Here is a 12,691-nt window from a genome sequence, read left to right as displayed (position 1 = left end):
TTAGATAAACCTGTCCACTTTTTTTTTTTAATAAAATAGATAAATAAAACTTACAAAAATATTGATGAATTGGTTGAATACCGTCTCTGTTTGCAACCAACGCCAGTGAGTTTTGGGAGCTCGACCATGGTTCACCCCGTCGAAGAAACTACATATATACTTCGCCGTACATACAAATACAAATGTATTAATCGAGTAATAAAGATCCTCTTCCACCTAAACACAACCGCGTGTTTCTATAGGCCGTGGGACACGGTCAACATACCATTATATATTCCCGCGCTTCCTAAATTATGATTAAAATTTTCAACACTATATATCAGACAATATTTATCAAAAGGTAAGATTTTTGCACTACTCCCTGGAATTGAATAGAGTCCGATTTAAGTGTGCACAACTTGTACTATTTCGAATCAAAACCAGTGATCTCATATATTTCACAACAATACACAAGTCTTACGTTGGCATCATCATCGCTCCTGTTCGAACATGCAGAACTAATCCCGCCTGGAATTATCTGCGCTACTCGAGGGCAATGTCCCATTTGACTATTACAGAAGAAAAAGTTCGTCGCTTGATCATAAAACGAACGAAACCTAGCAGTGATGTCATCAAGCAACTACGACACTTGACCTGAAGACAAAGACATCTGCAGACAGCACATAAAGGAAGACCTCGACCCCGTAGGAATCTTCAAGAACGTGATCTCACCAGCCGAGCTACACGTTGCACAAGCAACACCTATATAAACTAGCGCATCGTCCCTAGAAGCCAGTGAGCTTCAGTAGCTCGATAAAGCCTCTCTTCAAAACAACTGAGTTTCCATATGCCAGAAAACGATCGACAGTCAGTCAACACACAGCAAAAGACCAACAACCAGTTAGCTAGAAACAGCCGACCAGCAACAGTCAGCCAGACTCACTCAACCTGCAACAACCAACATGGAAGAATTGCTCCAGAACTCCGATCCAGCCGGTTTGGTGCATCCGCTCTAAAATCACCAGATAAACGAACGACAGATTAACAGAACGGCAGCTTTAAACGAAATTCTCGTTTTCTCGAATGATAGATTGCACATCAGATGACGAGTAACCTTTCGATGTGCACAGATGCAATTATTAAAATGATAATTATTAAAATTGAGTTGGATCTTTCTGGCGAGTTTAATAAGGCAAGATTCGGAACTTATCGAACCTTGCCTTATTAAACTCGCCAGAAAGATCCGACTCAATTTTAATAATTACCATTTTAATAATTGCATCTGTGCACATCGAAAGGTTACCCGTCATCTGATGTGCAATCTATCATTCGAGAAAACGAGAATTGCATTTAAAGTAGCCGTCCGTTAATCTGTCTTTCAATTTTTTCTGGCGATTTTAGAGCGGATGCACTGCATCCGACTAGTAGTCCGTTTACCGATATAGACGACGAGGAGTTTCTGACCAGGAACGTTACGACAAATACACGACAGCTCAGGTCAGACAATCTGTTCCCTTTGACCCCCACCACGGAACGAACACACCTGGAAGAAATATAAACGTGTGTTATACGCCTAGGGTTGCCAGATGATAATTTTATAAAGAAGGGCAGATGGGTCTAAAAAGGAGGACATTCAGAAATTAAACGAATTTTTTATATTATTTTACTTTATTTTAATCATATTTAGCCGAGTTGCAAATTTTGGAAAGAAGTTCTTGGTTTTTTAACAAATAATTATAAAAATCTTCACATGTCATGTTTTTGAAGTTGTATTGAATAAGAATTAAAGATATAACTGAGTGCACACTTAGTCTATTCCTCTCTTTGCTCCACTGAGTATTAATCAGTGAAAAAACTCTTTCCACATTTGCATTATGTGCGCTTATACAAAAATAAAACTCGCAGATCTTGAGCAGTTCTGAGAAACATTCAATGTTTTTAACACTTTTGAAGTAGATTGTCCACTGCTCGTGCAACTTCAAATCATAATATGCTTCATCTTCATCTGATTTTGATTTAAGAAATGAAATCAAGTTACAAAATTGATCGTGTAGCTTAACATCGTCAATCTCTACACCTCTGATGTTCAAGAACTCAATGCATGAAACTAAATCATCATAAATAAGTCCCGACCGATGTTTAGCAAAAAGGAGGACTTACAGTAGGTAAGAGAGGACGGGAGGACAAAACATGGAAAAGGAGGACATGTCCTCCTTTTGGATACCATCTGGCAACCCTAAATACGCCCATCTGGCTCTCCCCGCGAGAGAGTTGTATACCCGCGCAAACACGTTCGTTACACTATGTAAAATAAAATAAAATAGGGCAGTCGAGTTCTCGTTAGTACGATAGTTATCGTTGGTATGACGGACTTTTCGGCTTTTCGGCTGCCATCCGTTGCATTATACAGATTTCAGTGACCAATAATCACCGAGCCGAGGCATGGATGTGTTTTGGCCGTAGCGATGTAAAGGCGCGCGATGACGTACGTCGCAATAGAGAGTAGGTTGGCAGCCGTGGCGTGGGTCGCCTGTCGAGTGTCGAACGATCCGAGCAGAGGTGCACGCGGCTCGGCCTCACTATCGCGCTGTCATTGTCGTGCTCGTGCTCGATTGTCGTGAGGTACAGCTAGAGGTAGAGGTAGAGCTAGAGCCAAGATGTCGGTGGACGCGTACGGCCCCTCCTCGCAGCCGCTGACCTTCCTCGAGGCGGACGAGTCGGAGCTGCTGGGCGCCGACACGCAGGGCTCCGACTTCGAGTTCACGGACTTCACCGTGCCCGACCACAGCCAGGCGCACAACGACCGCACGCTCTCCCAGGTTACACACCACACCAATATAGCCCTTAACGCCTTGTCACTAGACGTCACTATGGCGTGGCAAGTCGCCTCCGACTTGCGACCTTCATTCGCGAAAATCGCCCCATCTTCCATATAAACAAAATTACACCATACGCTTCGTGTTTGCGCTATACATGTGTCATTGTGCTCGACAATTATCTCGAGATATCGAGACTCCTTATCGAAACGTGCACACCAGATAACTGGTGGCCAACCCTCACCGCCAGGAACACTCACCACCACATCATTTCTATCCAATAATCGCTTATAGGTTATGTTCGCTGTTGTTTGTTTGAATGCGCTGAAAATCATACCAGGTTTCACTTTTTCGATTTCAATATGAAGACTGAAAGAATGACAATGCTACGGAGAAGAAAATAAACATAACACATCAGTCTCGGAATACGGTATCAATTATACATTTTAATTGTATTGTAATTTTTCTGTTGCAGCCCTACGATACATCTAATTGGAAATATAAATTGAGTGGAATTCTTAAATGGAGCATATTTATATTTATATATATATATATATATAATTCAAAAACAATTTTACTACAGATTATTATAATCTGTTCGGTCAGTATTTATACTAAATATTTGTTTTGAATCGTTCTTATATATGATTCACAATCGAGGCTGTCTATATATGTAAATAACGAACGGTCAATATTTACAGTCGGAATCTTGACGACTTAACCTAAAAGTATATTTATACTGAGCGTTGATTTAAATAAAATTAATAATTAATGAATAAATAAACATATAGATAAAAACAATAATTTATAACCATATTTTGATGAATCCATCAAAAAACACATGTTTATTTTATTCATATATTTATATACCAGGAAGGCTAAAAAAATAATAATTTTATTTGGCACAAACTATGTAAAATGTAAATGAATTTGATATTATTTTATTTTTCAGCATAAAATTGCCTGTAAAAGTATCTCGGATCAAATTTCAATATGGATTCTACGAGCGTTCATGCACCAATATATATAATGTATTATTTAATAATCAATCTATTATTATGTATTACAACAATACTGAAAAATAATTGAGATTCAAATGTATGCAAATTGTGGAACACGCGTTCAAAGAGCGAAACTCATCACACTTTGAAATGCTAATTATTATTGCAATAATAAATAAATAAAAAAAAAGACATAAAGCACGAAGCTGTCTCTTCGACGTGCTACAATTTATATACAAAGTAATAATTATTCGTTGCACTTTGGCATTGACTTGTGATAATTTCAATCGTAATTAACCGTTTCTAAATAATCCGAAGGATTTGCTTCAACGTTGAATCGATTCATTGAATTTCCCGAACGTAAGCGATAAGAGAGTTAATTGTATTGTCGGTGCTATCGTCGGCATGTAAACATTTATGCAGTCATCGGGGACTTTTTTTTTTTTTTTTTTTCACGAAGTCCGCACACGAAATTTATTCAGTATTATCATTATCATATTATAACTCTTATCTGAATGTACTGTTTGTGTAATAAAAATTACACGATACTGTTGATATCTTTAAACCGAATAGCTTGATATTGTTCTGTTGCGGTTTATCAATATCTCTGTATGTGAAGTCTTGTCAATCTATTTGCATTATTGATGAACGTGAAAGACTTAATACACGTGTGGATTGATAATATTAACTTTGATCCACTTATTATTGATTATATGTTGAGTATTGCTAGCGCTTTTTTACTAGTTATAACAATAACTCTGAAAGGATTGGTAATAATTCAATTCTTCGCATTAAAAAGAGAATTTCGCCACAAAAAATATTTCCAATTAGTGTGTCTTGAGACTGGTGAAGTCCCGAATTATAAAATATGTATGTCTCAGCTTAACCGTTTGCCCGCGGCCGTCTTTAGCGACAAATCTGTAACGTGGTTGTCTTTCATAGAATTTCTGAACTTTGCACGGGATTTTGAGCCTTATATGCGCCTATTTCAACTGTTTTAAGGTTCAAAATTGGTTGAATATATTACTGAGAGTTGAATGCCATCTATTCAATTTGCTTAAAATGAATATATACCAGTCAAAATTAGTGGTTTTGTAGAACCTTACTGAAACCTCGTTTATGTGACGTCACGTCTGTTGAACAATGGCGACGATACGCCTCAATTGTATGAAGAATGATTATTATTTGACAATGAAGCCAAAACTACGAGGTGTATTATGTATTTTATTGTTTAAAATAATACTTTATGTGTTAATTAACATATCTGGTTACTTGAGTAAATATTAAAATCTGTATTTAAGGTCGAAAACTCGATTGCCAGGTTCGCGAAAAAGGTACCGCTGAATACAGGGCTCCTTCGCTATATTTATTGCCGCGAGCAAAGGGTTAAGCTACAAAAATTTAGGTAGTAGACGAATGGCATATGAGTTGATTCATAAAACTCAGTTGTTAGCATGTAATGCTTTCAACTGAGAGGTCATGGGTTCGTTTCTTGGCCAAGTGTTGCTGGCCCAACTTTGAACATATGTCCAGGACTAGCAGAGTTTGCTAATTTATCTGATTTCATTGAAACGGTTCCTCCAAGTTGGCAGACCTTTCCCGTCTCGCAAATTCTGTTTTTGCTGATATTATAAATATGCTATCAAATCTGTAAATTGTGTGTTGTATTTCTCGAAATATTAGTATTATCGAATTTGTCTATAGACGTCTCTACGATACTGTTTAAACATAATTGCTCATCCACTGCTGGATGAAGGCATATCCAACACGCTTCCACTCGTTTCTGTTTTGCGCAACTCTCATCCATCTCACCCCAAACATTTTCCTAATTTCGTCTACCCATCTTCCATTCGCCCTTTTGCATTCTCTCGGGTACCATTCTAGCACTTCTTTAGGCCACCTTTCGTTCATTCTTCTAGCCACGTGGCCCGCCCATTGCCATTTCAATCTCTTTACTCTATCTACTATGTATGTCCACTACCCTTGTCATACTTCTCACCCATGTATTCCGCTTCCTGCCTTTCCTCGTTATGCCAAGCATACAGTTTTCCATACTTCTTTGAGTGCATTGGACTTTGTATAGCATCTTGGCGTTCAATGTCCATGTTTAAATTAAAAAATATATATATTTCTCCTCAATCGCTCAATACTGAGTAACTGATTCTCGTGGAACGTCCAAGAGCTGATGGACGACTTGCTTCTACTCTGATCCGATCTGATCCATCTATCCAGTTACTATTAGCACTTATAGAATCTCATCACTTCCCTTGACAACGTACCCGAATTCTTCAATTCAACATGCTGTAAAGTCTTTCTGGTATTTTAAGCTTCTGAATGATAAGAGACGTTCATCCGTTTCTCAGTCCAAGGAATTGGAAACATTTAGCTCGAGCAATACATTTCAAAGACATTCATTGTGTTTCTCTCCTTCTTCTTCAACGTCCAAGACTCGGCTCTATATAGTGTGATCGAGAACACTAAGGATTTGACCGGACGGGTCTTCTATTCATAATGGCTCTTCAATATCATCATCAGATTAGATATTGCCGATTTTTCCATTCCAATTCTTCTTCAGATCTCTGCTTTTCAGCTTCTATCTTTTGAGACCGATGTAACCAGATAAACAAATCGTACTAAAAATATTTTTTATCACGTTAAAATTTCTCCCATGTATTATATATAGAAAATTATTTTATAGATCGTATTTTACTGATATCACCATTCTATATTTTTATCGCGCTTCTACGGACGATAAAATCAGCACTGATGGCAATTGAGCACTTTCCAGATAGAATTAAATGTAATGTTTTTTGTTATTATTATTTCAGGTCAATGGCATCGGAAAAACTTTGGATATAAATGCGAAGATCACGAGCGTGACTCAAGGTCTTGCCGACTTGCAGTTCGAAGAGGAAGATGAGATTTTGTATAATAGGGAATTGCCAGAGCATGCTTGTAAATATTGTGGCATTCACGAACCCAGCACCGTTGTCATGTGCAACGTGTGCAAGAAATGGTAGCTTTTATTCGTAATATATATATATATATATATATTTATGGTTTTTGTTTAACCTTATACTACATGTGTACGTTTGATTGATAGGTTTTGTAACGGAAGAGGCAGCACGTCCGGTTCTCATATAATCAATCATCTGGTGCGGGCCAAGCACAAGGAGGTGACGCTGCATTGCGACGGCCCACTCGGAGAAACGTTGCTCGAATGTTATTCGTGCGGTGTCAGAAACGTCTTCGTCTTGGGTTTCATTCCAGCTAAAGCCGATTCCGTCGTCGTCTTACTGTGCAGGTACTATTATCTTTATTACAGCCGTGTTGACGACTCAACGTGTGCTATTATTAACTGGCTGTGTCGTTTCAGGCAACCGTGTGCTGCTCAAAGTTCGTTGAAGGATATGAATTGGGATCAAGAGCAATGGAAACCGCTCATAGCGGACCGCTCGTTCTTACCGTGGCTGGTAAAAGTGCCTTCAGAGCAAGACCAGGTGCGAGCTCGACAAGTGACCCCTCAGCAGATCGGCAGACTCGAAGAACTGTGGCGAGACAACGTAGACGCCACCTTTCAAGACCTGGAGAAGCCTGGGGTCGACGAGGAGCCCCATCAAGTGTTGTTGCGGTATGCTTGAAATACATATAAATGATTGATCTGACGATGAGTTTCGATTTTTATATTGTGTTTGTGTTGTTGTAGGTATGAAGATGGATTTCAGTATCAGAACGTCTTCGGTCCGTTGGTGAAATTAGAAGCCGATTATGACAAGCGGCTGAAGGAATCGCAGACGCAGGAGAATATTGAAGTTCGTTGGGACGTTGGCCTCAATAAAAAGACGATAGCCTATTTCACTTTGGCTAAGACGGATGGTGATATGAAGCTCATGCATGGGGACGAACTTCGTTTAAGGTGATTTTATATCTGGAGAATTTTGTCGTTTTTCTGTCAAATGTATATTTATTTGGATTTTTATTTTGTCAGATACGTCGGAGAGCTGCACAAACCTTGGGCCGGAGTTGGCCACGTCATCAAAGTGCCCGACAATTTCGGCGACGACATTGGACTCGAGCTGAAAAGCAACAGTGGTGCTCCGAGCGATTGTACCAATAATTTCGTCGTCGATTTCATATGGAAGAGCACTTCCTTCGACAGGTAGCATTATATAAAAATCACAAATATTTCAATTTCGAATAAAACAACACTAACGACATACATATAAATGTCTTTGAACAGAATGCAACTCGCTTTGAGGAAATTCGCTGTTGACAATGCATCAGTTTCCGCCTACATATATCGTAGACTGTTGGGACACGAAGTGGAAGAAGTAGTGTTCAGATGCCAACTACCGAAACACTTCAGCGCTCCGCACCTACCTGATCTCAATAGATCTCAAGTATGTTTCTACGCTTTTATATGTATTAGAATGTTTCGCATTGTTTTTTTATTTTGTATTATTTTTTTTAGGTGTATGCTGTCAAGCATGCATTGCAAAGACCGTTATCGTTGATCCAAGGTCCGCCTGGTACTGGTAAAACTGTAACATCCGCCACTATTGTTTATCAATTGGTACGTCAAGGAGGTGGACCTGTCTTGGTGTGTGCGCCGAGTAATACAGCCGTCGATCAGCTCACCGAGAAGATACACAAGACCGGATTGAAGGTCGTACGCCTGTGTGCCAAGTCTAGGGAGGCTATGGAATCCGCCGTCGCTTTCCTAGCTCTCCATCGGCAGGCGCGTGCTTTGGAACCTGGTTCTGGTGAGTTGCGCAAACTTCAGCAGCTGAAGGAAGAGGCCGGAGAGCTGGCAGCTGGTGATGAACGTCGGTATCGCGCGTTGAGAAGAGCAGCTGAACGTCGGCTGTTGGACGCGGCTGATGTTGTATGCTGCACTTGTGTCGGAGCTGGTGATCCTAGATTGGCTCGTCTTCGGTTCTATTCCATTCTTATCGATGAGGGTATGTTGGGATTGGTTTGATTTGTACTGTTACACATCTGCATATCATCAATTGTATTTTATGTATTTACTTTTGCAGGTATGCAGTCGACTGAACCTGAGTGTATGGTTCCGGTGGTGCTCGGAGCGCGTCAGCTCATCTTAGTCGGTGATCATTGTCAATTGGGACCTGTCGTTATGTGTAAGAAAGCTGCCAAGGCTGGTCTGTCGCAGAGTCTTTTCGAACGACTGGTAGTCTTGGGCATTAAACCGTTCCGACTGGAAGTTCAATATCGCATGCACCCCGAACTCTCCCGTTTCCCGTCCAACTTCTTCTATGAAGGCTCGCTGCAAAACGGTGTCGGTTCAGACGAGCGCAAGTTGTTGAAAATTGACTTCCCTTGGCCGATTCCGGAAAAACCCATGTTCTTCTACGTCACTCAAGGCCAAGAGGAAATCGCTGGATCCGGTACGTCTTATCTGAACCGTACCGAAGCCGCCAACGTCGAGAAGATAACCACGCGATTCCTCAAAGCCGGAGTACGACCCGAACAGATCGGAATCATAACACCGTACGAAGGACAGCGTGCTTATTTGGTGCAACACATGCAATACCAAGGAAGTCTGCACTCGAAGCTCTACCAAGAGATCGAAGTCGCCAGCGTCGACGCTTTTCAAGGTCGCGAAAAGGATATCATAATCATGTCTTGCGTACGATCCAACGAACACCAAGGCATCGGATTTTTGAGCGATCCTCGTCGCCTCAACGTCGCTCTAACCCGAGCCAAATACGGTATCATAATCGTCGGCAATCCAAAAGTACTATCGAAGCAACCGCTGTGGAATCATCTGCTTAGTTTTTACAAGGAGCAGAAAGTCCTAGTCGAAGGTCCTCTCACTAACTTGAAAGAGTCTATGATTCAATTTTCCAAGCCTAAAAAGCTCATCAACGCCGCTAATCCAGGATCGCATTTCATGTCGACGTCCACATACGACGCTAGAGAGGCTCTAGCTCCGGGTGGTGCTTATTCTAGAGCGGCTCCTCGTCGCCCGCACGATTCCTTAGCTTACATTGGCCCGGAGAGGGCTCAGGCCGCTCTGCACGCGGCCGCCGTCCCCGTAGCCATGTTCATGAACATGTCGAACGTTCCGCCGAGGTTCTGCCAGCAGCAACGCAGGCGGCGTCCGACGCTGCCTCCGCCCACCTCGTCTAGACTCTTATCCCAGGAGCCGCTGTCGCAAGCCGGCGCGCCTCCACTGTCTCTGTCTCAAGGCCTGTCACAGCCCGAGCTCAGTCAGGAGTCGGTCGCTATGGAGTACCAGTCGCAAGCTGACGGTCTGCTGTCGCAGGATTCCACTTACCAAGGGGTCTACCATCCCCAAGCACGTTTTTCGCAACCGTACTGAGGACGTGACCGAGTGTGTGTGTAAAACACGCCCCAGGATAATGGCCAGCGCGCAAGCGGCCAGCGATGAGTGGCGGCCGGAGAGAGCCAACGGCAGACGGTACGAAATGGCGTCTCCAATTTCAAATTAAAAAAAAAAAACATGGCGCTCACCTAAATTGCATCTCTCGAATGCCTGACACAAACTTTTGTTCCATCGTATTGTAGGCTACATACATCAGTTTTTTTTTTTTTTTATTAGTCCATACATATATATCATTTTATTTTATTGTACAGCACCAATTAAAGTGCTTTCAATCATCATATATATATATATATATATAATTTCTCATCAATCATCATTGACAAAAATTTATGTAATACTTTTTCAAATAAATTTTGTACGTGATGCTATATAAGCTTTTATGTCGACGGTACAATTTTGACGTACCGAATTCACGTCGGAGTAAAAGCATGCAGCACGTTCAATCTTCAAACGGCTTACAATAGTAGAACATTAATAAAAATTTATATAATGTATATTAAAAAAAAAAAAAAATACTATTTTGTGAAACACTAGAAATGTATATTTAATAAAAAGACGAAGATAGAGTCGTCGGAGATGATGTTAAAAATCAAAATCTGAAGAAAAGCATCCGCACAAATGTATGTGTGTGTGTGTGAGACGAAGGGTGTGTATTTTTTATCGTTTCATTCAACGCAATTCGTTTATGTAATTAGCCATCAAATATAGCTGATCATTTGTTTCTTCATCAGAAGTCCAGGTTCATAATAGTTGTATGTGTTTAGAGTATATGCATGTGTTTGTATGTGGGGTTACGGTTAAAAAATAAATAAATAAAAAAAGCACGTGACCGTCTTAAATGTATACATTCACCGAACTACGTAAATCATTGATGTTGTCCGTATTTTAAGGAGCTGTCGTCGAATGGTCTTGTTATGATATCGGCTGTCGTCGTCTCGAGACGCACACTTTGCCCTTTTTGTTTCGTTATATATCAGAATGTCACGGTGGTCGATGGTTTCGACCCGTGTTGTTGTTGCAATAGTAGGGAAAGATTTCAAATTTAATAGTTTATGTGAAATTGAGCACATCTCAAAAATGTTGTTTTTTTTCTTTTTGGAGACTTTTTTGTTTTTATTATTGTTCGGATTTGATCGTTGCGGTGTAATGTTGTTATATTTTTTGTTATTTGTGAATGAATGTAACATTGTTATATCAGGGTTGACAATAAACGGTGTTCTGAGATGATTCTTTTGTTTTTTTTTTTTCGATTTTAAATTCATCCATATATTCCTATTTTCCAAAAATTGATGCTCATGCCACAGTAAATGGATAATAAAAACATAGCTCTTCTATAATTTGTAAATAAAATTATTATTTTGAATAAAAACAATAATTTTATTTTACTACCGCCATCTATGTTGAAAACTAATAAACAAACGATGGATAAACGTCAACGACTATCTCGCCGGGCAGATATCAAACGCGTCTTACACGATATTTTTGCACCATCGTAATGGCGGAGGATCCATTTATTTATAGTGATGACCAAAATGAGCAATATGGCAAAGTATGAAAACGATCGGATAAGAGGCAAACTTTTTCCTGAATTGTAATCGTAAGTGAAACGTAAAGGAGGTATGTAATAAAAAATGAATGCATTTGCTCTTTGAATAGAAAAATGTATTCATTTACTGCATGAATCTGCTACACTAGTTTAAAAACTGAATCCACTACAGAAATGGTCTTGAATAGTAATATTTTATTTTATTTAAAAAAATCAATACAACAGCCCCAAAGCGCCATTATGGTTACAATGCAAATATAAAAACAATAAGCAAGAAATATGTAATAAAAAACAAATAAATAATGATAATTATATCGTGCTATGTAAGATGTGTTCGACCAGCTCAACATAACTGGCATTGAAGAGATCTAAGGAAAGTGCCAGTAAGTTAAGTAGTCAAACAGCTCTCGAGAGGAGGGAGTTCATGAGCACGTTTGTTTTAGCCCTAATTGGCAACAAGATATCATGCTTTCGTAAAACATATAATATACAGGTTGTTTGGTAGCTATGTAGATGCAAAGCCTTAGAGGGTTGATAGCTTACATAATTTACAACATTTTGAGCCATACCATACCTAAGTCCAAAGTCTTCCGTTTTTTTTTTTATTTCATTTTTAAAGATTTTTAGTAAAAACACCAAAATCTCACAGTTAATTGCTAATTCTGCCCAAGTTATAAGTGGTATGTTAGTCAGTTATTATTTTAATGTTTGTCTAATGTTTATTCAATCAAATAAAAACAAACAACCATCTGTGTCAACAGAAAAAAATAATACATACACCACAAGTTTTCAAAAATTTGTCATGTAGGAATTTTTTTGTATTTAAAAAAATAACAAAAATTATTTTAAGAGGTAAAACCTTTATAAAAACATGGCTGTTTATTGTCCTTTCTATTAAGATATCACTCATGCAGATGTCTTGCCAATTATCAGAATTAAGGTGTAAAACCATAAGGTTTAAGTTGAATTGTATACGAAT

At 39.4% G+C, this 12,691-nt stretch overlaps 1 protein-coding gene across 1 annotated transcript; it reads left to right on the top strand.

Annotated features, from left to right (window-relative positions):
• The first annotated feature begins 2,378 nt into the window (after positions 1–2,378).
• LOC143914346 (regulator of nonsense transcripts 1 homolog) lies at positions 2,379–11,395 on the top strand. The gene is made up of 9 exons (XM_077434534.1): positions 2,379–2,798; positions 6,625–6,812; positions 6,900–7,100; positions 7,173–7,427; positions 7,503–7,712; positions 7,785–7,955; positions 8,037–8,196; positions 8,268–8,757; positions 8,836–11,395. The coding sequence occupies exons 1-9, from the start codon at positions 2,637–2,639 to the stop codon at positions 10,140–10,142; spliced, it is 3,144 nt and encodes a 1,047-aa protein (XP_077290660.1). The 5' UTR covers positions 2,379–2,636; the 3' UTR covers positions 10,143–11,395.
• The last annotated feature ends 1,296 nt before the right edge of the window (positions 11,396–12,691 follow it).

Source organism: Arctopsyche grandis, chromosome 7, assembly GCF_051622035.1.
Source record: "Arctopsyche grandis isolate Sample6627 chromosome 7, ASM5162203v2, whole genome shotgun sequence".
Taxonomy (NCBI): Eukaryota; Metazoa; Arthropoda; class Insecta; order Trichoptera; family Hydropsychidae; genus Arctopsyche; species Arctopsyche grandis.
Note: the sequence above shows the minus strand (reverse complement) of the source record. Positions and strands in the feature narration are given on the sequence as shown.

Excerpts from the sequence above, each read along its gene's own strand:
- LOC143914346 (XM_077434534.1), top strand. The coding sequence starts at position 2,637 with ATGTCGGTGGACGCGTACGGCCCCTCCTCGCAGCCGCTGACCTTCCTC. Across the intron at positions 7,428-7,502 it reads CCCCATCAAGTGTTGTTGCG|GTATGAAGATGGATTTCAGT; the intron begins GTATGCTTGAAA and ends GTGTTGTTGTAG. Across the intron at positions 8,197-8,267 it reads CTGATCTCAATAGATCTCAA|GTGTATGCTGTCAAGCATGC; the intron begins GTATGTTTCTAC and ends TATTTTTTTTAG.